General features: G+C 52.3%; 1 protein-coding gene across 7 annotated transcripts in view; it reads left to right on the forward strand.

The window, feature by feature from the left end:
* GRIK5 (glutamate ionotropic receptor kainate type subunit 5) overlaps positions 1–25,609 on the forward strand; it is a 54,018-nt gene that overhangs the window by 12,276 nt on the left and 16,133 nt on the right. For 2 of the 7 annotated variants that reach the window (XM_077850244.1, XM_077850254.1), the window contains 9 exons: positions 902–955; positions 1,053–1,214; positions 2,873–3,025; positions 3,412–3,516; positions 3,626–3,733; positions 10,916–11,119; positions 24,561–24,677; positions 24,879–24,988; positions 25,417–25,590. In XM_077850244.1, coding sequence (XP_077706370.1) covers positions 902–955; positions 1,053–1,214; positions 2,873–3,025; positions 3,412–3,516; positions 3,626–3,733; positions 10,916–11,119; positions 24,561–24,677; positions 24,879–24,988; positions 25,417–25,590 — 1,187 coding nt within the window. Of the gene's footprint in view, positions 1–901; positions 956–1,052; positions 1,215–2,872; positions 3,026–3,411; positions 3,517–3,625; positions 3,734–10,915; positions 11,120–23,232; positions 23,367–24,560; positions 24,678–24,878; positions 24,989–25,416; positions 25,591–25,609 lie in introns of those variants that run through there. The other 5 variants (XM_077850258.1, XM_077850240.1, XM_077850247.1 and 2 more) reach the window with 5 other exon arrangements.

Consider the following 25,609-nt stretch of genomic DNA (forward strand, 5'->3'; position numbering starts at 1 on the left):
TTTTTTTTTTAATTAAAACCATATGTCACTGCTGATCATAGCAAACAGGAAGAAGTGTGGATGAATCTATAGGGCCTTTGAGGAAGGAAAGCTTAGAGAAAAGGTTTTGGGCTTGGGAGGGAGGCAGGCCTGGGGCCCTGTGAGCCTAATGACCAGTGGTGACTTTCCTCTTAAGTCCGCTTCTGTGCCAGGGAGTAGGCCGTGACCCTCACAATGACAGCTCCTGCCACTCAGTCAGTGCAGGCTGGTGCTGTTTACTGTTCTATGACATAGTGGGGACAGGTTTCTGTACCCTTGGTGGGGAGAGAGCTTCTAGTTTTATTCTCCTCGAGGACTGTGGAGAAGGGTGTGCTCCAAATGTGAATTTTGAGATTCCGGTTGAAGTGCTGCAAAGTGTTTTTAAATATTGCAGGGTTGTTGTTTTTTGTTTTTTTGTTTTGTTTTGTTTTGTATCTGGCCCGTGACCAGGCTAGGCCCCACACAGTAGCCGCCCAAACTTGGCTCAGGGGCAGTGCGGGGAGAAGGTTAGGGTTCAAGGTTTGCCCTGTTTCTAAGTGGCCTGCCCTGTTTCTAAGCATCCCTCTGCCTGCCTGTCTCCAGGAGGCAGCCTTGCAAGTGCGCTACAGAGGGGTGCAGCCATCTGAGGGGGCCATTCTCTCCTCCACCGACACCGTCATCCCCGCTAGGGCACCAGTTCACACAACATGATCTTGGGGACTGAGGTCTTCCTCTGCCCCCATGCGTCTCCTTCTCCCTGTCTCTGGGTGTCTCTTACTGCGTTTCCCACGGGTGTCTTCACTAGGCCTGTCTCTAAATCTCTCTTCCTCTCTCGGCGTCTCCTCGGCCCTGCCTGTGGGTCTCCATCTCTCCCGCCACCTCTGTGCTGCCCCGTGTTCTCCAGGCCTCAGAGCTGGGAATGACCTCAGCGTTTTACAAGTACATCCTCACCACCATGGTGCGTACCCCACCCAGCCCCTCCAGCCCCTACTCTACTTGGTGTCTGTCCCATATGGGGCCTGGACCCAGGCCTCACTTCTTCTTCTTGGTCCCAGGACTTCCCCATCCTGCACCTGGATGGGATCGTGGAGGACACCTCCAACATTCTGGGTTTCTCCATGTTCAACACCTCACATCCCTTCTACCCCGAGTTTGTGCGTAGCCTCAACATGTCCTGGAGGGAGAACTGTGAAGCCAGCACCTACCCGGGTCCTGCGGTGAGCACTTGCCCTCCTCCTGGGCACACAGACACTTCTGGGGCCCCCTTCAAACGTGGGTCAGATGGTGTTCAGAACCCTCTGGTGCCCCCACACGCTTCCCGAGTATATGCTTTGAGGCCTCACAGGGTGGCCCTGAGATAAGTCTGACTTGTTTCCTCCTCTCTACCTCCCCTGCTACCCCAGACACACTGGCCTCCTCCATCTGCCTCTATGGCCCCAGTACACATGTACCCCAGGGCCTTTGCCCTCACTTCTCCCACTCCTTCACACATACTTCCCCAGAGAACTAGTGACTCACTGCCTCATTGCCAAATTATTGTTCCAATGTTCCCTTGGTTATAAGACCTTCCTTGGTCCCCCATCTTAAAAATGAGAAACTCCCTACTATTTAGCCCCTTCCTCTACTGAATTTTTCTCCACAGCACCTGTCTCTGCATATTCAATCACCACGTAAGTTGCTCTATGTTTTGCTTAGGTGTTAGGTACAGATGTTTAGACTGTCAGTTCCACAAGAGCAGGGGTTTCTTTCTGTTTTGTACACCATTGTATCCCTAGTGCCTAAAATCAGCCTGGCTCAGGGTAGGTGTCCAATGATATATGTTGAATAAAGGCAAACATACAAAAGATGCATACTTATGTGTATTTGTTCACAGACTTATGACTATTTGTTCATAGTCATATGCCAAGACACCGAGGCACTCTTCCTACAGAGAAACACATGCATGCATGGAGCCACGCAATCGGGCGTTACAGACAAACGTAGGCAGAGGCGCATTTGTGTGCACCCCTGCACCTTTCTCCACAGCACAGATGTTCATTCAGGCCCTCACTTCAGCCCAGCGAAGACCCACTCTTACAAACACATGTCCCCAGCCACAGAGCAATGCCTGATGTGTATCAAGCCTTCACTGTGTACTGGGCAGTTTTTTTGTTTTTGTTTTTGTTTTTGTACTGGGCAGTTTTGAGCTCATACGTGGATTATCTTGTTTGATCCCCACACTAGAACATGGAGGCAGAGAGTCCAATTGTCCCCATTTTACAGGGAAGGAAACTGAGGTTCAGACAGGGGTGGGGACTTGGCCCTCTATAGGAAATAGGAGATCCAGACCTCTGGCTCAGAGCTGCCTGCTGCCTAGGCCTACGCTTACAACCATTATGCTCGCCTGCCTTCTAGATGCCACACCCACCCTGTGTGTAGACACATAGGCACATTTGTCCAGCCTACGTACATGTGTCCCCACACACGATCAGGCTGTGGCCCTCTTCTCATGCCCACAGCAGCCACGTAGACACAGATGCTGGGGCTCGCCCTCAGGTCCACGAGAATGTCCCTTGGAGGTGACCCAGCTGGCCGTCCAGGCAAACCCTCTCTGACGTGCCCTTCCCCAAATACACAGGCGCCTCATGATTCAGGAGGAGCTACTCCCACAGAGGCATGGGCAGCACGTACATTTTCCCCACTGCCATCTGATTCCCTGAGAGAGGCACCCAGAGACCGGTCCTTCCTGCCCACCCGCTTGTTTTCATGTTCCTGGAGAGGCAGGGATTGTCTGAGGGCTTTAGGGTAGCATCATGGGGGCTTGGGGTCCCCTTGGCTAAGCTGCCTCTTCCCCTGTCCTGCCCCACCTCTGTCTCCCCCTCCCGTCCCCCTGCAGCTGTCGGCGGCCCTGATGTTTGACGCCGTGCATGTGGTGGTGAGCGCCGTCCGGGAGCTGAACCGCAGCCAAGAGATCGGCGTGAAGCCGCTGGCCTGTACGTCGGCCAACATTTGGCCCCACGGGACCAGCCTCATGAACTACCTGCGCATGGTGAGCTGGGGGCGGGGAGGGCCGAGGGGGCAGGGCCGTCTGTCTCAGGCTGGGACACTCACCGTGTCCACCCTGTGGCCCCTCTGCCCTCTCCCCCGCTGCCAACACCACCTGCCTCCTGCTTTCTCTGGGCCTCTCCCTCCTCCTTTCCATGGTCTCTCCCCTCCTGGCTTTCTCTCTGCCTGTCTGTGCTGCCCTCTCCCTGCTTCTTTATTCCATCTCCCTTCTGCTGGGGCGTCGTCTTTCTCTTTTAACTGTGGTTCTTCCTGGTCCCTCTCCCTCTCTTGTTTGTCTTTTCCTTCTCTGTCTCCTCCCCTCTGGGGCTCTCCTGCCTGTATCTCTGGGCCCCTGCCACCCCTCCCTCTGCCCGCCTCCCACCCTGCTAGGTAGAGTATGACGGGCTGACTGGGAGGGTCGAGTTCAACAGCAAAGGACAGAGGACCAACTACACCCTGCGCATCCTAGAGAAGTCTCGGCAGGGCCACCGTGAGGTGAGCAGGTCCAGGGAAACTGCAGAGTCGTGATGGGGCGGGGGCAGGCCCAGAGGGCTGAGGCGTCTTTAGGCCAGGGCCTGTGCTGATGGCACCTTCTTTGCCCCAGATCGGGGTATGGTACTCTAACCGGACCCTGGCCATGAATGCCACCACCCTGGACATCAACCTGTCGCAGACCCTGGCCAACAAGACACTGGTGGTCACGACCATTCTGGTGAGTGGCCCTTGGGGGAGGGGGTTGGGTAGTAGGTGGAGGGGCCTTTCCTGAGCAGTGCCCCAGCCCGGTCCTAGTGAGGAGAGGATGCCTCTGCTCACACAGCTCACAGACCTGAAGGGAATGTGACCCATGTGCCCGGCAACTCCTGACTGTGGCCAAGGAGTCACCAGCCTAATCACCACTGGAAGAGGGGAGGGCACAGGCTCTGCCAACCTGCTGTCACATAGCAGACACAGACATGACTGACGTCACAGGGATCCCATGGGGCCACACAGGCAGGGCACCTCCCACACTGTCTGGTCCAGGGTCGGCACCTGTAAATCATGGTTGGCCGAGCAGTCATTTTGCCACACTTGCTAGTTGAGTGTGTTGGCGTGTGACAACTCCATATACATCTTAAAGCTGTGGAAAATGGGCCTCTGAGAGGTGAGGCATCTTGCCCCAGGTCTCACACCAAGGACATGGTAGAGCCAGAGTGGAAGTCGTGCCCCAGAGGCTCCAGAGCCTGAGCCATGGCCGCTGTGCCCTGCATTTGTGGTCCTTTCATACTTGACATCAGCCAGGGAAATGATCCTGTAGCCCCTGTGTGGGCTGTTCCTGAGTTGAGCAGATCAGAGACCCAGGGGCCTTTGTGGGTCAGTGAATATTTACGGAGCACCCCATTCTATACCAGCCACCATACAGGGCCCTTGCCAGGCGCTGCTTTATAAACCTATCAGCCACTCTGTGAGGCTTGTCTGATTTCCCTTGTTTTGAAGGTAAGGAAACAGGTCACAGGGCGACTCCTGGCTGGAGCTGAGTGACATGCTCGGAGCCTGTGCTCTCTCCCCGGCACCCTGCCACCTCCTGCCAGGCATGGTGGGCCATCAGGAGGTCAGGAAGGGGGTGATACACAGGACCTGGTGAGCAGGGGGTGATGCACAGCTAGGCCTGGAGGCCCGTGTGCCAGGCAGCCATGGCCTTCGGAGCAGCCAGGTCCCCGGTGTGCTGGCAGCCGGTGTCTGTGGGAGCCCCTCAGTAAGTGTGCAGGCGGGGGCAGCTCACAGCTGTGATGCTGAGGTTGAGAGGATTGCCACAGGTGCCACAGGATGCCCCCTTCAGCAGTGCGGCGCAGAACTATCCTCTCAGTCCCTGGGGAACTCCTGATCTAGTGTGGACGTCGTGTCCCTCTGGAGAAGGGCCAGTGAGCCTGCTGGGGAGGGCCAGATGGCCTGCAGACAGGGAACCAGACACTCCGTAACAGCCTCAACCAGAGGCCCTGAGGGCCAGGCTGGGCCAGCTGAGGGAAGTCACACCTCCATGCCTGTGGCAGTGTGGTCAGACCCAGAAGCTTCCCAGGGCCAAAAGAGATGGCATCCTGGGCAGGGAGCAGGGACAGAGGTCAGGGAGGGGATGTCAGGAGAAACGAGCCGTCACCCTGGAGGCTTCATTTCTTCCTCACATCTGTCTCTCCTTTCCCCCAAAAGCCCATGAGCCTGTGTTGTTCTCTTCCTGACATTTATGGCTCATTCATTCATTCATTCCACACATTTTTATTGAAGCTGCTGTACACCAGGCCTCACACAAATGCTGGAAGCATGTGATTAGTCATAGGTGGTCTTGTGGTTTCCTTACTCTTAAGTGGCACTGGGGAAGGGGATGCCAGTCTGATGGAGGAGTCCTGAGCTGGATACAATCATTCCAACCCAGGATAATGAGGGCCTCTCCTTAGAAAGGAGGGGCTAACTCAGGTTTAGAAGGTTTGAGGAAGGCTTCACAAAAAAGGTGGCATTAGACAGGGCTTTAGAAGCTATGTAGGACTTGGATGCATAGGGAAGGAAGGGCCAGACATCCCAAGAAGCATGAGCTATAAGAGCAGGGGCCTTAGGAGATATGTGCCAGACTGGTTGTGGAGGCAGCGGCTTTGTGTGCACAGCAGGACGTACCCATCATTCACTCGTGTTTTCTGACTTGTATTTCTGGGCAGGGCCTATGTCAGGCATTTAGGGATTCTGGTGTGACTCAAACTGGGTGCCTGGGACAAGAGGCAGTCAGGGTTGGCCTTCTGCCCTACTCTGTCCCTGAGGCCTAGAATAGTGCCTGGCCCCTACCAAGCATGGAGGGGCCAGGAGGATGGTAAGTGCTGTGACCAAGGTGGCCTAGAGGCTGTGCAGCTGCGGAGGGGGAAGGGTCTCTAGAGGATGCGGTTATGCTTTCCCTGAGCCCTTGGACCCTTGGAGAGTGTTGAGCAGAAAGGGGCAGAGTCAGATCCAGATGTCAGAAAAGCTCCAGGGAGGAGAGGTGCTCGAGGTCGGGAAGAGAAGCTGCTGCAGGTGTTGAGGCTGGCAGAGGCTGGGGGTGAGGTTAACAGGGGAAGGTCTGAGATGGGGGTACGGTGAGGCTGTCTCAGAGGTGGAGCTCACTGGTCTGGAGCCGAAAGGGTGGCTGGGACCAAGATTGACGGAGGCCCCACAAGGAAGCTAAGGAGCAAAAGAAGGCCCATGGAGGCAAGGCTGTGAGGGGCCTTCCTTCTGTTCCCTCCTGCAGAGGTTTGCCAGAACACTCAGGGGTCCCCATGATTGTCTTCGTCATGCTGGGACATCCATCCTTCTCTTTGGTGACTCTGGGCTCTCCTCCTGACCACTTCAGGTGGTCTATTCCTTTATCTGTAAGATGGATCTATTAATCCCACCTAGAAGGGCTGTGGAAGGATCACATGAGGTAAGCAAGCCACCTGGCTTCCCAGCATGAAAGGCATGCTCTCCTGATGTTGCATCCTGGATGAACTAGCACCCATCATGGCCCACATCTCAGTGCTGGGTCAAGCCCTCTGCTTGTGTCATTCCATCTTCCCGGTACCCTGAGGACCGCCCTACCAGCCACATTGTGGTTCTCATTTGCATTTTCCTAACAGGAAACCCTTGAAGAAACCTTTTTGGGTTTCTTGGCCATTTGATACTCTTCTTTTGGGAAGTCCCCTGTTGGAGTCTTTCTTTCTTTCTTTCTTTCTTTCTTTCTTTCTTTCTTTCTTTCTTTCTTTCTTTCTTTCTTTCTTTCTTTCTTTCTTTTTTATCTTTCTTTTTAATTAAAAAAAATATTGGGATATATGAACTTTTTATCAATTTGTGAGTTATTTTTATATTCTGGATACAAATCCTTACTAGATATATGTATTGCAAATATCTTGTGCTTTGTGGCTTGCTTCTGCACTCTGTCTTTTGATAGAGAAGATTTCTAATTTTGCTAAAGTCCATTCTATCTGTGATTTTCTTTTCCTTTTTGATTAATGCTTTTAGAATTCAAGAATTCTTTCTACTCCAAGGTCACAAAGATAGTCTTCTATTCATTTTCGAAAAACTTAACTGTTGTACCTTTTACAGTTAAATCTATAATCCACATGAAATTGATTTTTATGTACCATGTGAGGTAGGGGGGCAGAATGTATTCATTTTGTGTGGATTTCTTAAAAAGATTTTACTTATTCATGAGAGACACAGAGACAGAGGCAGAGACATAGAGGGAGAAGGAGGCTCCCTGTGGGAGCCTGATGCAGGATTCGACCCCAGGACCCCAGGATCATGCCCTGGGCCAAAGGCAAACACTCAACCACTGAGCCACCCAGGCACCCCTCAAATATCATAGCTTTAATTTAAGTATTAATACCTCTAGAGTCAATCCTCCTGTTTCTTCTTTAGGATTGCTATGGCTCTTCTGACCATTGGCATTTCTGTATACGTTTAAATATTCTACTTCAAAATTTTAAAATATTTTAATATTTAATCTTACAAATTTTAATTAAAAAAATTCATCACATCGGGAGAGGCACAGAAGTTAATACCAAGCTATGTAAAATAGAATTGAAAGCACATGGGAGTGAGGAGAGAAAAGCCAGGCTCCCTACACTCCAGGCACCCATTTTTTTCCTCAGAGGCCACATCCTTCCAGAAATGTCTGTGCATATACAAGCACATCCTCACTTTTTCCTTCACAAAGAGTAGCATATTGTACACGTTGTTCTGTAGCTTGGGTTTTTTTTTTTTTCCTCCTAATATATCCGATAGAACTTGTTATTTTAGTAGTTGCCTAGGAGTCTTTGATGACATCAATAATCTTTTTAACCTGTCCCAAATTAGGCAGCTTCAGTCTTTGTTCCCACTAGGAGCCGTGCTGCCATGATTCTGTCGGGCGTACATTTTGTGTACAGATGCACAGCCATTTGTGGGATGGATTCTTAGAATCAGACTTAGCACCAGCCCACTGTCTGTCTGCAGTGCTTCCGCAGAAGACTCTCTGAACAATCTGAAAACCCTGGATGAGAGGCTCCCTAAGACCCTGGGTTCTATTGGTCTGGCGCCCTGTGTTGAGTCCTAGATCATTGTTTTCTTTTCCTTTCCTTTTTTTTTTTTTTTTTTTTTTTTAAAGATTTTATTTATTTGAGAGAGAACAAGCACAAGCAGGGGGAGCAGCAGAGGGAGAGGGAGAAGTAGACTCGCCGCCAAGCAGGGAGCCTGACATGGGGCTCCATCCCAAGACCCTGGGATCATGACCTGAGCCAAAGGCAGACACTCAACCGACTGAGCCACCCTGATGCCCCCCTCCAGATCATTGTTTTCTGACTTGAGTTCTGTTCATAGGCCCCCAGCTTATTTCTGATTCTGTAAGCCCAGACCCCAATCCTGAGGCCTTGAACCCAAATCTATAACCCAAGTGCCTCAGCCGAGAACAGATGAGCCTGGTGGAAGGACCAAGGGCTTCACAGTGCACAGTTACTGCATCTTGAGTCCCAGCTTTGTCTCATCTCCCCTGCTTCAGCTGTGTGGCCTCAGACAAAACACTTGACCTCCCTGAGCTTCAGTTCCCTACTCCATATGTCCAGAGAGTTCGGGGAGAGCCTTCCAGCTCCAATGCTGGTGCCTGTCTACAGGAGTGTTGACTTCTTTTTTTTTATTTTTTTATTTTATTTTTTTTTTTTAGGAGTGTTGACTTCTGATTCTCCTGCTTTGATACTTGTCCTGGGTCCCTCCTCTGGCTTCTCCTGTGTTGCTCTCTGATTCTGTCCACTTGAATTCTGTCTAGCACAGGGCTCAAGAGCAGAGCTTTGGAGTCATACCAACTTGTCCATCTCAGCCACTTACTACTTCACTTCTTGGGACCTCAGTGTCCTCATCTCTAAAAGAGGGGTAATAATACCGACCTCCCACGCTGACAGAATAGCTGTCACACAGCAAGCCTACAAGAAATGCTAGCTACTGATGCTATTATTAGCATTATCTCACATTCCTACTCCCCGTTCCACAGTTTTGGGCTTGGAAAGGCGGCTTGGTGAAGAGAGAGAAGCACTGACTTCCCTCCATCCCACTACCCCTCAGCTGTGGGGCTTTGTGTGGTCCGGGAATCCAGAGCCTATACTAAGACTTGGCCTCATAGTACCTGTCACTGGGTAAAAATCACCTTACTTGACCTCCGTGAGCCTCAGTTTCCACATGTGTAAATTGAGTTTGATAATGCCTCTGGCATAAGGTCACTGCCAGGAGTTAAAGTGATCCTTCTGGGGGGCACCTGGGGGGCTCAGCCAGTTAAGCATCTGCCTTCTGCTCAGGTCACGATCCCAGGGTCCTGGGATTGAGCCCCACATTGGGCTCCCTGCTCTGCAGGAAGCTTGCTTCTCCCTCTCCCTCTGTCTGCTGCTCTCCCTACTTGTAGTCTCTCTGTGTCAAATAAATAAATAAAATCTTTTAAAAAATAAAATAACCTGTTCGAGAGAGCACATGCAGCACACTCAGCGCAGGATGGGGGGTGCTTACACTCAGGAGGTACTCAGTGCGAGGCCACCATTGCAGATATTCTCGCCAAAGCCCTCCCTGCTATGTCCTAACTCCTAACTTCCTTTGTTCTTAAGTCTGAAGTGACACCATACAAACACCTATTAAGATAATAACTGCATCCCTTTTGTTGACATCACTTTCATACGCCTAATCTTACTAGCCCTAGGCACGTTTTCTCTTCTTCTGTACTTATTTTTGCTGCATTGGGGGTTCCAGTAAACCCCTCAGAAATAAGTATCAAGGTAGCAAACCTGTACAGAGTCTGAGGTGTTTATTTAGCCTGCAGAGCATCGCAAGAATTGGTATTAGAATGTGAATTGTTGTTAACCTTTATAATCAGGACATTTCACAAAACAGCCGAGGAGTCCAGAATTCTTGACGTTGGGCCATCTGGCATCTCAGGCCTGCTTCCCTCATGGTGGCGTCTGCTGGCGCTAAATCCTGGCGGGGCAGACCCTGTGATCCCTTGCTAGCTCATCAAGTCCGTTCAGTGTGTTGCTACAGGTTTGTGCAGACGTAAAGTAGAGGGCACAGTCCCAGCTGGCAGAGTCAGTAGAACATGTGACTCTTGATCTTGGGGTTGTGAGTTTGAGCCCTATGTTGGGTGTAGAGATTACTTGAAAATAAATTTGTCTTAAAAGATTTTATTTATTTGCTCATGAGAGACACAGAGAGAGGCAGAGACATAGGCAGAGGGAGAAGCAAGCTCCCTATGGGGAACCTGATGTGGAACTCGGTCCCAGGACCCCGGGCTCACGACCTAAGCCAAAGGCAGACGCTCAACTACTGAGCCACCCAGGTGTCCCTTAAAAATCAAATCTTAAAAAAAAAAAAAAAGTGAAGTAGAGCAGGAGAGAAAATAACGAGGGTCTGCTGCCTTTAGTCACTAAGGGTAAGAACCATTTTTTTGTAAGGACCATTTTGAAGAACAGTCTATTTAAGCGTGTGTGTGTGTGTGTGTGTGTGTGTGTGTGTGATTTGCATCCGAAAGTAACAGGTATCTTTTACTGTGGGTCCTGTCAGAAATTTGAAAGCCCCCATTTTAGTTTGGCATAATCTCCTTCCAGTGTGATTAACTATTAGGTAACCTGCCTCACTGGTAGGCATTTGGGTTTGAGACGATTGATCAGGTTGGCTGGTGGAGATTAAAACAGCTCCCTGTGATCTGCTGGGGGGCGGGGACATCGTCTGGAGACTTTGCCCCGATGTTCCAGGCCTACTCCGCACTCTGAGCATCTGTAGCCAAGGAATGGATGCAGCGATTCCATCCCACGCTGAGGCGGATTCCTGATCTGGCGGCCCAGCCCGGGCTCCGGGATCCCCAAACAGCCCCTAGATGCTCAGTCTCTGACCTCGCTTTTCTGCTGCTTCCCAGGAGAACCCGTATGTCATGCGCCGGCCAAACTTCCAGGCCCTCTCTGGGAATGAGCGTTTTGAGGGCTTCTGTGTGGACATGCTGCGAGAGCTGGCTGAGCTCCTGCGCTTCCGTTACCGCCTGCGGCTGGTGGAGGATGGGCTCTACGGGGCACCCGAGCCCAATGGCTCCTGGACGGGCATGGTCGGCGAGCTCATCAACCGGGTACGGCTGGGCCAGGTCTGGGGAGGGGGCTGTGGCCCAGGTGGGCATGGGGAGGCCGGCAAGCAAGCAGCCAGTGGCTGCTCCAAGCACTCTGGCATATAACAAGAGGTGCGCTGTGTTCTTGTACCTGGTGAATGTCATGGGCAGGTGCGGGGCAGGTGGGGACGAGAGACAATGTATCACCTCCTTTGTCTTGCTTTGCTGCATGCTCCTCTAGCATCACCTTGACTTGGCTGGTGCTCAGAATTTTTTGAGTGAACAAAAAAGCCATGGAGTTAGAACTGGATAAAGACCGTAGAGGTGGGAGGTTTCCCGCAGGAGGCAGGCCTAGGTTGGGAGGCCAGGGATGGCGCTCGCTTGCACGCTGTGTCCTGCCCCTGCCAGGGGGGCCTGGCACATTGCAGACATTGAAGCTATGCGTTGAACTCACAAGTCCCCACACTCAGAAGGTGTTTATTGAGCACCTAATGCGTATGTTGCACCATGCTGGGCATAGGATATAGTGGATCTGGACCCTGCTCTCAAAAGGTTAGGTTGTCCTTGAGATTCAGGAAAGCAAATGACCTACAAGATAGCCCTCAGGGCTATGATGGGAGAAACTCAGAGGAGGGACCCAGGGGAGGCTCCTGATCCAGCCAGGCATCCAGGGAGGTCTTCCTTGAAAAAGTGAAGTCCAAACAGACTCCCAAAGGGTGTGAAGGGTTCAACAGGGGGCTGAAGGGGGTGTGGGGGCAGGGGAATGTGTTCAGAGTGGAGGAAATGGCATTTCTACAAGGGACATCAGGGTGAGGGAGAGTGGGGTGCCCTGGAAGGGACCTGATTGTAGGTGGGATTTGGATGGAAGGGAAAAGGGAGAGAGGCAGGGTGTGGGAGGTGGGAGGTGAGGATAATGTGGAAAAAATATTTTGGAGTCAGACCAGTCTGGGTTTGAATCCTCAGGTGAGTTGTTTCTCTTTCCTTAACTTCTCTTTTTCTCCTCCTATGGATGGAGATGGTGATGCCTCACAGGTCTGTCAGGAGGGTTTCAGGAAACGGAGACAGCACCAGACATGTCACTTGTCAGAGGCAGGGGATCTCAATGTGTATTCCCTCTTTTCATTCCAGGCAGGAAAAAGCCATGTGGGCAAGTACCTGGAGGCAGGACTGTCCTATGCTAGACAAACAGGCTCCAGACACCCCAGGCAGGTGTACATATTAAGGACCTGTGGCTGCGAACAGTCAGGGAAGCTTTGACATTGGACTTGGCTGAGGGCATCTAGGATCCTTACCCTCCTGTCTCTTCCATCCCAGAATTCACTGCCTCCAAGCCCCTGAATGTCACCAGGGTAGACTTGAGAAGGCCGTTTTGCATGACAAGGGCAATTTATTCCTTAGGGCACCGATTTTCAAAGGCTGTTTTGACTGCAGAACCTTTTTTCCCCCAATTGAAAGTACCCTCAGAACCCCAGACAAAGCAGAATAGCTCTGGTGGAGGGAGGGGTAGGGGTGTCCCTGGGGTCCTGGTGGTTAAGTCTCTCCCACCTCACCCCATGAGCAGGCCCGAGGCACTGCCCCACGGCTGCCAGCCTATTTGAAAGCATCTATCCTGGGTGGATTTAAAGGTCCCAGAGCCAGAGTCTGAGAAGGGAGGGGGCATGGAGCACTGTCGGCCCAGCACCCACCCGACTGGCCAGCTTCTCCGTGACTTCCATTTCCACGTCCTAGTCTTCAGTTATGTAGGTTCAGAACTTTTAACATTCATCAGGGTCCGGAAGTAAGCCGACTGCGGGCGAGTAGCCCCCAACCAGTCACTATAAATAGAATACCAGTTTATTCAACAAAGAAGTAGCGGGATAGTCTGATTTATGGCCACATGACCTGGGGGAAGAGTCTTAACCTCCTGAGCTTCAGGCCTATCCTACAGCATGAGCTAGGATCGGGCACCATGGTGTCTGGGGCAAGCATAGCACAGAGGCTGGGGGGAGCTTTTCTGATGAGCTGCTGTGATTGTGATCTTGAGTCCTATTTGAATCTTGGCTCTGCAGCATACTAGCTGTGTGACCTTGGGCGAGTTACCAACCACTCTGTTAACATCATTTCTTCAGCAGTAAATTGGAGGAATAAGAGTGGCTAGTACACACCACTGTCTTGAGCATGAAACAAGTTATTTCTGGGGCTCAGAATGGAGCCCGGAAGGTAGTGTGTATTATAAGCATGTGTTCTATTTATATTCATATTAACATATTAATAAGAATACTAATAATACTGGTATATATTAATAATACCGACGTGGCCAATGCATACATTCATGTGTTTGTGTGTTCCCTAGCCAGCTAGCATTTACTGAGGGCCTACTGTATACCAGGCCCTGTGCTACACCCTGGGGATACAGTAGTCAGGCCTGGCCTTGCTCTTACTGAACAGGTTGAAGAGTTTGGCCATGAGCAGGGGGCTCACAGCATATGCCCCCAAAGGTCTCAGAATCACTGGGATTGGGGGTGGGCAGCAGGATGACCTGCAGGGAGGTATGGGGATAGCAGAGATGGAGACAGGGGGAGGCTTGTGAGCACCAGGGCTTGGTGACTGCCCGGGGGGGGGGGGGGGACACGGGAGAAAGGACTGAGTTTCTCTGTTGCTCGTTGCTTGGGCAGCTGGGTGGCGGCGATGACATTTAGGGAGAGAACACTGGAGGAGGAGCAGGCTAGGAGCGCGAAGGATGGGCGGGGCTTGGCCCTGCAGAGGCTCAGCTTCCTGCTGCCCGTGGGATGGCCGAGTACACGGAGCTTCATGCGGGTACTTGCCATGGCCTCCCAGCAGCGGCAGCAGCTGCCTTTGTTGACACCACACCACATGCCAGAGGCTTTTGAAGTGTTACTTAAAGGTCCTAAAAATCGCAGTCTTCCCACTGCTGCTCCGGGGCTCAGAGGGGAAGGAACTTGCCTCCCCTCACCATGGGGCGCAGCCAGGTGTGTCTGACCCAAGGCCCTTCCCAGACCCCCAGCAGGTCCTCAGGAAGCCCAGAGTGTTCCTGATGATGCACTCACACTGTGCCAGGGCCTTGGCTAAGCTTTCTGAACTGTATGAATTCCACCCCATGAGGAGGGCCTGGTATTAGCCCTGTTTTCTGTAATGGAGAGTGAGACACCAAGGTACCATGTCCAGGCCACACGGCTGGTGGCTGTCACAGCCAGGGCTGGCCCCCATCAGGCTGGCCTGGTGCTGACGAGTGACTTCCAGATGGAAGACGGCCCAGGGCACTGGAATCTCCCCAGTCACCCCACCCGTCCCTAGGCCAGTCTTAAATTCTAGTCCCTTTATTCCACCCAGTGGCCATTGCTGGAATTGGCTTCTCCCTGTCCTTACTGCCATGGCACGAAGTCAGGCTCTCACCAGGCTCTTCACTGACTTCTTGGCCTCCCATCTCTCTCCATTCTGGTTTGTCCTCCAGTAGGATCTCCTGTGGTACAAGTCTGGCCTGTCATTCACATGGTGTAGCCAGAACACCTTCCCACCCCCAGGAGAAAGCCTGTGCTCTCTGGCCCTTCTCTCAAGGGCAAAGCAGATATCTTAGGTTGGTCCAGGGAAGCAGACCCTGAGGTAGACTTTAGCAGGCTGAAGGCCCACTTGGAAATCAGCCCTGTGAGGGAGTGAAGGAGCAAGCCTGGGCAGAGGAGGGAGTAGAGTTGCAGTGCACTTAGACTGGGCCTCAGTTGGCCATCAAAGCTCCCGAGGTGAGGGGGCAGGCCTGTAAATGCCCCACCAACCTGTCATGGGAGGGGGCTGTCCTCAAGGAGGCTCTTCCAGCCACCAAGCGGAGAGTGATCCCCACCAGCATGCTTGGCAGCTGGATTAGTGAGTGCCCGATCCTGAGGGAGGGGGTCTGAGTGGCCTCTGCTGCGGCTACTACAGCCATGAGCTAGTTAGGAGTTAGAAAGAGCCAGCTTCAGTTGTCTGCATTCCCATGAGATCCTTGAGAGGCACATCATGTCTCTGGACTCAGTGTCTCCTCTTGAAATGGGGATGATACTACCTTCACAGGGTTTTGGAGGGGGTGGTGAGGGAGAGTACAAGGCCCTAGAGCAGAGCCTGGATCATGGAGGCCTTGTGGACAAGGAACTGGGATGTTATTTTCACTGTGTGTGAAGCCAGTGGAAGAGTGTAGGCAGAGAATATGCTGTGATCTAATTTGTTTTTTCTCTTTTTATTGAGGTCAAATTCACATAACATAAAATTAACCATCTTGAAGTGTATAATTCAGCGGCAAGTAGTTTGTGCAGCCATCACCTCTACCTAGTACTAAAATGTTTTCTTGACCTTCTAAAGAAATCCCCATAGCCATTAAGTAGTCAGGTCCCATTCCCCTTTTCCCCAGCCCCTGGCAACCACCAGTCTCTCCATCTCCGTGGATTTACTTATTCAAGATACTTCCTACAAGTGGAATCACCCAATATGTGGCTTTCTGTGTGTGGCTTCTTTGGTCCAATATCACATGTTCAAGATCCATCTATGTCATAGCGCGGATCAGCGCCGCATTCTTTTTTTAGGGCTGAATAATGTTCCACTATATGGACATATGACCTTGACTAATTTTTAAATCACTTTAAAATGATTGCTCTGGCTACTCTCTTGAGCAATAACTGTAGTAGGACAAGAGTAGAGACAGGATGGTCTGGTTAAAAATCCGTTAGAGGGTTCAAAAGACAGAAGATGAGGGCTCGTACTGGAGTTGGGTGCAGTTGAGAGGGAGAGGGCAATCAAGGGTGATTTCAGGGTGTGGCCTGAGCAGCTGAGTGGGTGATGAGGCTGGCTCCCACCCTGGGGAGGATGTGGGAGGAACAGTTTGGTTTGGGTCTGGGGAAATAAGGGTTATCTCTGGGCGTGGATCGCTTGGGGTGACTAACATTCGAGAGGAGAAATATGGATTTCATTGTGCAGCTGAGCGTGAGTTATTTAGCTCAGCCCCTATTTGGGTGGTTTCCAGTTTTTGCTGGTATAGACGATGCCACCATCAGCTGGGCCTGTGGATTTGTGGGTGTATTCCTAAAGGAGAAACTCCAAACTGCGGAAGCGCCGGGTCAAAGAGTACGAATGTGTTTTAAGCAGAGACTGCCAAATGGATGTTCAGAAAGGTTCCACCAATTTATATTCCCCCCAAAAGTGCACGGGAATGTCACATTTCCCACACTCTTGCCAACAAGCGGTATAATCAATCTTTTGGAAAAAAAAAAAAAAAAACTCTGCCGATCTCAAAGGCCAAAAATAATACCTTATTTTTCCCACCTAAACAGAACATTACCTGGCTGCATACTAATCCCCGTGTGGATAGACTGTAGTTTATTGAAGCATGTTTTTGTACTTAGTTGTTTCCAGGTATTTTTATTTGTTTGTGTAGATATAAACAATCAGAAGCAAATATCTTTATGCACAAATCTTTGTACTGCATTGCAGCTGATTAGGACCGATTCTCTGAATAGAATGACTGCATAAAAGAGGACCCTTTGTATGGCTTTTGTTATATATTGTTGAACCGCTTTCAGAAAAGCTAGAGCAGTTTCTTTTTTTTTTTTTTTTTTTTAATTTTTATTTATTTATGATAGTCACAGAGAGAGAGAGAGGCAGAGACACAGGCAGAGGGAGAAGCAGGCTCCATGCACCGGGAGCCCGACGTGGGATTCGATCCCGGGTCTCCAGGATCGCGCCCTGGGCCAAAGGCAGGCGCCAAACCGCTGCGCCACCCAGGGATCCCGCTAGAGCAGTTTCTATACAGGCTTTTTCTCACACAGAGGATTTTGGTTGGCTTTTGGAGATTTAGACATCCCACCCCTCAACCCACTGTCATCATTTTTATAGATGATAGGTCACTTTGATTTTTCCTGTTTTGCCTGGTGGACCACAGTGAGTCTTATGTAGTTGGGTGATAGAGTCTAAGCCCAAGCTCAACTCAGAACGGGCCTGCTAGGTCCACAGACCCACCCTGAGTTTTCCTACATCCCATTGTATAATTGGAAGAGGCATACGTGACAACCAGCAGAATCCCACACTGGCTTGCTGACCCATATAGTCAGGGCCATTATGGTAAAAGAGCCAAGTGGAAGACCCTAGAATTCCCTGCCTTTCCCAGGATAGTAATCCAAAAGCAGTTCTACATCCTTTGGGGGAATTGCAGAGATTAGTGCCACCATTAACGGCTTGAAAGAAGCAGAAGTAGTGATCTCATCTACCGTCAACTGGGCGATTCGGCCTATGCAGAAGGCAGATGGATCTTGGACAACTGTGGATTATTGTAAATGTAATCAGGCAGCGACTCCAACTGCAGTCGCTGGCCCAAATGAAGTCTCTTTATTGGAGCAAGTCAACAAGGCCCTTGGCAGCTGGTGTGTGTTCCTGATCTGGCAAATGCTTTTTCCTGAGGCCCACCAAATGCCTCAGTCTCGTCTCAGGGTGACATCCCATTCCCTCGCCTTCTGCCATTGCACAGGCCACAGAGAATTTGATCCTGGCAGTGGCCCCGGGGTCATGCTGGTCCACTTACCCTGGCAACATTACACTGATCGGATCTCGGGAGCAGGACGTCACATTTAAAGGGGTTGGCAGTAAACCTGCTGCTGACATCTGGCAGTCAGGGTCCAATCTGAAGACAAAAAATAGCCCCAGGTACTTGAACAGAATCACATCAGCTACTTGAACAGAGAGGATGTGATACAAAGAATTGTTACCTAGGTGTCAAGCTGGTGAGCCAGATAACTGAAAGAATAGAAAGGAAAGTGAGGGGTTACAGGTTCAGGGCTGCAGGAAATGGCCGCCACCCTGAGGCCTAAGAGGACAAGAGAGGCAGTTGGAAAAGGGGAAAACCTAGAAACTCGGATAAGAGGTCCCACAGAACTGAAACCCAGACCTCTGAGAAGGGGCCACTGTTTGGTACTGGTGACGTATGGTGGGGTTGGGGATCTGGGCGTAAGTTGTGTGCGGCTTCAACCTGTTTACTAAACAACCAACATGGCTTTTCATCTTGAGGGAGGCCTAGAGCACACGAAGGCTCTGCAGCAAGTCCCAGCTGTGTGCAAGCTGATCTGCCACTTGGGCCTGATGCCCCTGCAGGTCCAGGGATATGCAGGGCGCTGGTGGCAAATAGGGACACAGACACCCAGAGGTGACTCACAGCGGAGACCTCTGGGGTTTTGGAGTGGTTTGTGCTCTCTTCTGTGGCTATCTAGTCTCCTTTTGAGAAAATGCTCGTTACTGGGTCCTCCTAGAGGCTGAATGGTGAGTGACCATGTGGCCTGTGTCCTCTGGGGACCTGGCTGTTGTCATTTCTGCTTGAGTCGGGGTCCTGCCAGGAGACAAGGCAGGCCAAATGTTTGAATGAAGAGAATTATTTACTAGGAATAAAGTTGTTAACTAGGTAACTAAGAAGGTTAAAGTTGAACCTTTAATACAGGGATCAGCAAGCTTTTTCTGTAAAGGCCAGATAATAAGTAGGTTTGGCTTTCAGGCCATAGTGTCACCACTAGTCAACAAGCAGTCACAGGTGATACCTAAACAAATGGGAGTGGGTATGTTCCAATAAAACTTTATTCACAAAATCAGGCATTGGACTTGGCCTGATGGCCGCAGTTTGCACACCTTTGCTCTCAGGTATTGTGGAGGTCACAAGGCGGGAAATGGCTGCATCCCTAGTTCTGAAGGGACAGAGAGAGGAGCTGAAATTACTGGAAACTTAGAGGAAGGTGCTCACTGGCTGGCACTGGTTTCCCGGAGAGGGGCTCAGTGAGGTCGGTTCTGCAGGGAAGCCACAAACTGGATTCATGGATTCATCTGCAGCCTCAGGACGAATAGCTGCTGCAGGGGTGGAGCACCTGCACCACCAGGTGGGGGAGGCAGGGGCACACAGAGGAGCAGGTCCCTTCGCCTTCCTCCAGCATTGCAGCAGCCCGCTTGCGCCCTCTGTTGGCAGAGTCTGACCCTGAGCTGCCGGCGAGGCGGAACCGTGGTTTGCGTGGAGCAGGGAGAGGGGGCGACCTTGGGGCTGGGGTGGGATGCATGCTCACAAGTGCTCTGGTTGGCTTTTCGGCATTCAGACAGCCTCCCCGTCCCGTCATTTCTACAGATGGCTCATCATTTAGATTTTTCCTGATTTCATTCCAGAGATTAAATGTCAGCGTCCCCTTGTGGAGGTAAACCTCTAAGAACTAGATGACTCTGCCAGGAAATCAAGGGTGAGGAGGAGGAGGGAGAAGCAGAGCTCCAAAGGCCCTAAGGAGATCGTAGAAGGAGATTGCAGGGTTTAAGGATTCATCTGTCCGCCTTCAGAATTAAATCTAAATCTGCCACCTGACTCCACCACTACCTAGCCCCACCCCCAGAGGTATTTCCACGGACTTCATTCTGTCCCTGGGAACTCTGTTTCCACTGTTGCCCCCGTGGTCTGTTCTCACAGTGGCCAGATCACGTCATCCCCCTGCACACACCCTCCGATGTGACATCCTCTGTTGTCCTTGGAGTAGAATCCAGTCCCCTTCCCATGTGTGCCAGGCACTGCAGGGCTCCAATCCTTGCTCTACCCTCCCAGGGGGTTCCAGCCACCCGGGACACTATAAGTCCCTTCCCATCACAGGGGCTGTATGTGCTTGTCTCACAGCCTGGGACTTTCTCCCTGGTTCTTCTTGGGCCTTGCTCCACACTTTGCTTCACTCAAGACTTCCCTGCAGTGGGGCGGGGTGGGGGTGGGGGGTTGGGGTGGTGGTGTCCAAACTAGTGTCTTCCAGCAGTCTCCATCATGTTGCCCTGCTTTGTTTTTCTTCATAGCACCTGTCGCTATCCACCATTATATGTTTATATTCACTGCTGGGTTCCCAGAGGTAGAACCATGTTTGGTCAGTGTTGGGTGTTCTGTAAATATTGGTCAAGTAGGTAAATGAGTGGATGGCCAGAGAGAATAGGCAGAGTGGCTGCAACGGGGAGACACAGGGCAACATGGTGGGTGTCTTAGTCTGTTTGTCCTTCTGTAACAGAATACCACAGACTGGGTGGCTTACGAGCAACAGAAATTTATTTCTCACAGTTCTGGAGGCTGGGAAAGTCCAAAATCAAGGTGCCAGCAGATCTGGTGTCTATGAGGGGCCTCTTCCTGGCTCACAGATGGCCATCTTGCTATGCCTATATGGTGGAGGGATGGAATGGGATGAGGGCACCAGTTCTATTCATGAGGCTCCAGCCTCATGACCTCCTCACCTCCCAAAGGCCCACCTCCTAACACTGTCATGTTACAGGTTAAGATTTCAACATATGAATTTGTACATACGCACTCAGTATGTAGCAGTGGGGTGGGGGCTGAGTGGGGCAGGGCCTCAGTGGGCCGAGTGAGAAGAGTTGGGATGACAGTTTAAGGAGAGTGGGAGTTGTTGCCAGGTTTAAGCAGGGCTGCTGTGACTGGGCTGTAGTTTGGGGGGTCCCTCAGGCAGCTGGCTGAGCTTTCCAGTCCTGAGACATGGTGGTCCGGGCTGGAGCAGAACAGTGAAGGTGGAAGAAGTGATGGATTCTAGAGGTGTCTGGGGAGCAGAATCAGGAGAGCTTGAAGATGGAAGCAGTGAGGGGTGGGGGGATGTCAAGGATGCCTGTCTGCTTCTGCCTGGGACAATGCTGGGCAGAGGATGGAGGCTTCTGCCTAGGTTGACATGGATAGAGGGTGAGGACTGAGTTTGCTGTGTGTTGACGAGAAGTTCAAATTCACTCTAGTCATTTGCAAAGTGCCCATCTCCCGAGCTCCCCAGGACCAGAGAGGAGTCACACACCTGGGCCCTGACCTCAGATGCCCCCGGCCATGGAAGGTGGGGAGAGTGGACAGGTGAAGCCCCTAGAGGGGTACTGGTTCTGAATCCCGGTATCAGCGGGGGCCTCCATTTCTTCACATGTAAAATGGTGAGAAGGATGGTCCCTCTGACAGGGTTGCTTTGGGGACTATGTAAGCTACTCTTGGGAGGGAAAGCCCTAAAATGGTGGCCAGGAGTCACATGCTGCATAAGTGTTAACCTCTGCAGCCATGTAAGGTTCCATAAAGCACAGGGAAGGAGAGCTTTCTCTGTCTGGGACTTTCTGGGAGGCCCCTGGGGGAGGGGTGACATTCCTGGTTCTTCAGAGGATACATGATGTGTCCAGCTGGGCCTGCTTTTGCAGGTTTAGTTGCAGAGGCAGAGACGCGAACGGATGTTTTCCAAACTGAGCTAAATGCTGTGATAGATCAAAGGGTGTTGAGCATGTGGGGGATCCATAGAAGGTGCTGCAGAGGAGGGAAGCTAGGGACCCTGTAGAAGTGGGTGAGATCCAGTTCTGCAGGGCAGAGTGGGATGCCTCGGGCAAAAGGAATGGTGTGTTCAGTGATGCAGAGGCCAGAAAGCAGCTGGTGTGAGAGAGGGGGCGAGAGGCCCAGGAATATTTTAGGGAACTGTAACAGCCCTGGGTGCCATTCAGAGAGGCCAGGCTTGGTCAAAATCCAGCAATATTTGTTGGGAACCCCTCTGTAGATCCTGGGGTACACCTCTAACCAGATAGGCAGGGAACTTATAATTTAGTAGGAAAGCTGGTCCATTAATAAGCAAACAGGCAGGGTCATCTCCAGGACTGCTAAAAAGCAGAATATAAAGCAGGGTAATGGGTAATACAAGAGAGAAGACCCTGGCATAGGGGTAAATGGCATCTAGAGGCCTCTGTGGGGAGGCCTGAAGGAGTGAAGTGTGAGCTAAACTTCGAGTGGTGAGAAAGAGCTACAGAGGAGCACATGCAAAGGCCCTGAGGTGGGGAATGAGCCTTCTGTGTTGAAGAGCAAAAGGCAGTCATTGTGGCTGCAGCCAAGTGGGTGAGGGGAGAGGGCATGAGGTGAGGTCAGCAGGCAGGTGGGTCTCAGATCATCTAGGGCCTCTTGGCCAGGAAAAGATTTGTTTTAGGTGCAGTGCAGAGCCACTCGGGGCTCTTTAACAGGGGACTTTCCCTCTGGACTGTGGGGTTCTGAGTGGTGGCCAGGGGGCTGGTGAGGTAGCTGATAAGGTTATCAGAAGAGAGGGAAGCCTGGGTAGCTCAGTGATTGAGCATCTGCCCTCAGCTCAGAGCATGATCCTGGGTCTGGGGATCAAGTCCGACATCCGGCTTCCGTCGGGGAGCCTGCTTCTCCCTCTCCCTATGTCTCTGCCTCTCTCTGTCTTTCATGAATAAATAAATAAAATATTTTTTTAAAAAAGGATTGTCAGGAGAGAGACTCTGATGGTCAGGGCCTGTTCAGAGGGGATGGACGGAAGTGGACAGACCAGAGTTATGTTTTGGCAGCAGAGCCGCTGCCCTTCCTACTGGAAGAGATGTGGAGAATTCGGGAAAGGGAAAGAAGCAGGTTTGGCCTAGGTATTGGCTCGAGGCAAGGTGTCCAGAGTGGGTGAGGAGGCTAGGGAGCCGAGCATGGATGGAGCAGAAAGGAGGGAGCAAGTGGGCTCCCTGGACTAGAGTCCAGCAGCGCCTTCCTGAGCCCTGTCTGCAGTGCCACTGACTCCTGCTTTCCGAAGTGGAGACTCGGGCCCCCATGGAGGGCCTTCCCAGGGCACACATCCCGTGGGTGCATAAAAGTAATAGGATTCCTGTAATAGCGACATTGCTCCTGGCAGTTCACCTATTAGTCATGAGAGTGGCAAGATGCTCCTTACTGTCACCATCAAGAATTCCCAAGGGTATGCCCCAAATTTAGCCAGGCTCTGGGCCCCTGCTGCACCCTCCCAACTCTGGATCCTGCTGTGGGGCTGTGCCCTCTCCCAGCTCTCACGTCACCCTGGAGCTGGTGCTATCTCCCTCGCCCCACACTTGTCTTCTGACCTGCGCCCCAGTTCTGTCCACACCTGTATTACCTCGTGTGCTCTCAGTCTCAGCTGCTTCTGTGTGAGTGTGTGTCTCCTCCTGGGCCAGTGATCCAGGACCTCTTCTCTTATTTCAGCCCCATGGGTAGTCTCTGCTTGAATTTAGAGTCAATTCGGGGATCCGGTTGAGGCCTGAGGGATAGTCAGTAGGCCTGGCAGGGGTATCCTGGGAGCCAGGTGGCAACCCCAGGACCAAGAGAGCTGTGTGAGACATCTCGTCCAACCCCCACCCCCATTTTGCAGATGAGCAAACTGAGGCCCAGAGACGCGGAAGCCCCTGCCCGAGGTCACCCAGCGAACTCAGGGCAGAGCCGGGGCTCCCCATTCCCGCACCTGGCCCTTTCCAGCGCCCTGCCCTGCCCTGCCTGCTCCGTCATGTATGTACGCATGTGAGAGCCGCGTGTGCCTCTAGGGAATGCCCCTCCACCCTGTGTCTCCACTCCTCCCTACACTGTGTGTAGGGCAGGAGTCTGTCTGCCTGCATCCGTGGTCCGCCTCTGGGTCAGCCTGTGTCTTAGCACGTGTGTGTGGATGTGGTGTGGTGTGCACATGTCAGCGGTGGCATACACATGACCGTGGGCAGTGCTCACGTGTGCAGTGTGTATGTGTGCCTGTGTGGCGGGAAGGGTGTGCAAAGTGCTGGGTGTTTCCCAGGCTTATGTCTGGCCCACAGCTAAAGGCCGGCTAAGTCCACTTGGGCTAGAGCAAAAATGATCCTTTTGGATTAGGGATTCTGGGTATGCCAGCCAGACCCTAACCCAAACCCTTCTCTCTGTCTTGCCGCACCCACTCCCCACCCTCACTACCTCAGACCTGGACCCTGGGTACCCCTCCCCCACTCAAGACATGTAGCTTCCCCCAAGGTCATTATGTCAGTTATGCTGGGCGCCGGTCCTATGTCGGGGCAGGGGTGCCTTTATGTACACACGTAAGTCACCAGTGCCTGCCAGTGGCAGGAGAGGTCCCATCTCTGCCTTAAGGTCCCTTGGCTCCTGCCTTTACTGACTAGTGCCTTGGCCTCTCTGAGACTCAGTTTCTCCATCTATAAAACAGGGCTAATAGTGGCCCTTCGGGAGCTGTTGGAAGGAAGATTCAAGGCAATCTATAGAAAGTGTTAACTAGGGTGGAGCCTGGTGCAAAGTCAGTGCAGAGTAAATGTTCCATGTTGTTAACTGTAAAGACAAGAGAGGAAACCAAGGCCTGAGTGGGTCAGCGTCCTGGCATCTCAGCATCAGTGGCAGGTGCTCTCTAGGACCGAGCAGTGAAGGAGGTGGGAGATATGCAGGTCCCCGGGGAGTTTATAAAGCAGGGCCTTAACAATGAACTTGACAGGATGAGGAGGGGCAGCCGGGCAGGGAAGAGGTCACAGGAGCGTCTTCCCGCAGACATGTGGTGACAGGGGTCCGATTCTGGCCCCAAGGTGCTGCTGGAGATAGCGCGGGCTCCTGGCCCCTTCCGTCCCCCTCCTTTCTCTTTGCTGGTCTCTCGGTAGCTCTTTCTGTGCATTTCTCCCTAACTGCCCGTCTGTCTCCCTGGCCCACCCCTCTGCCCCTGCCCTGCTTCCCCTCCAGCAGAAGGCGGACCTGGCTGTGGCTGCATTCACCATCACAGCCGAGCGGGAGAAGGTCATCGACTTCTCCAAACCCTTCATGACCCTGGGGATCAGCATCCTCTACCGAGTGCACATGGTACGGCTCCTCTGGAGATGTGGAGGCTGTGGGGCAGAAGCTGGCTGTGGGGCTGACAACTGTGTCCCCCCAGGGAAGCAGATGCTGTGGGCTGGACCTTCCTTGATGGGCTGTTTGTGCTCATGGGCACCCAGCGGGGCAGGGGCTGGGAATGTGACTCAGTTTGGGGTGGCTCTGGGCCTCACTCCCTCTTCCCCCCAGGGCCGCAAGCCTGGCTACTTCTCCTTCCTGGACCCCTTCTCGCCTGCTGTGTGGCTCTTCATGCTTCTCGCCTACCTGGCCGTCAGCTGCGTCCTGTTCCTGGCTGCCCGGTGAGTCCACTGCCTGCTGCCTGGGAAGAGGAGGCGAGGAAAAGGCACAGGCCAGGGCGTCTGGCCAACGCGCACTGTCTGTCCAGGCTTTGGATTTCCGTGCCCTCCTCTCGCCCTCTCTCCCTGTCTGCAGGCCCTGTCTTACCCTGCAGCTCTGACTATTGCTCTGGGGTTCTCTCTCTGGGCATCTCCCCTTCCCATTCTCTCTCTCTCTCTCTCTCTCTCCCTCTTTCTCTGTGTCTCTCTGTGTTTCTTTCCACCTCTTCTCTGTGTATGCGTCTCATTCTGTTCATCTCTCTCTTTTCCCTCTTTTTTCTAACTGCCCCTCATCTCTTCTCATCACGGTGTCTCTGCCTCTTTCCTCTATTTCTCTCCTCTTTCTCCCTCCCTTGGCTCCTACCACCCCTCACTCCCATGTCTCTCCACAGGCTGAGCCCCTACGAGTGGTACAACCCACACCCGTGCCTGCGGGCGCGCCCCCACATCCTGGAGAACCAGTACACGCTGGGCAACAGCCTCTGGTTCCCCGTGGGGGGCTTCATGCAGCAGGGCTCAGAGATCATGCCCCGGGCGCTGTCCACACGTTGTGTCAGTGGAGTCTGGTGAGCAGCCTTCTGTCTG

This window comes from Canis aureus, chromosome 1 (genome assembly GCF_053574225.1).
Source record: "Canis aureus isolate CA01 chromosome 1, VMU_Caureus_v.1.0, whole genome shotgun sequence".
In the NCBI taxonomy this organism is placed as follows: Eukaryota; Metazoa; Chordata; class Mammalia; order Carnivora; family Canidae; genus Canis; species Canis aureus.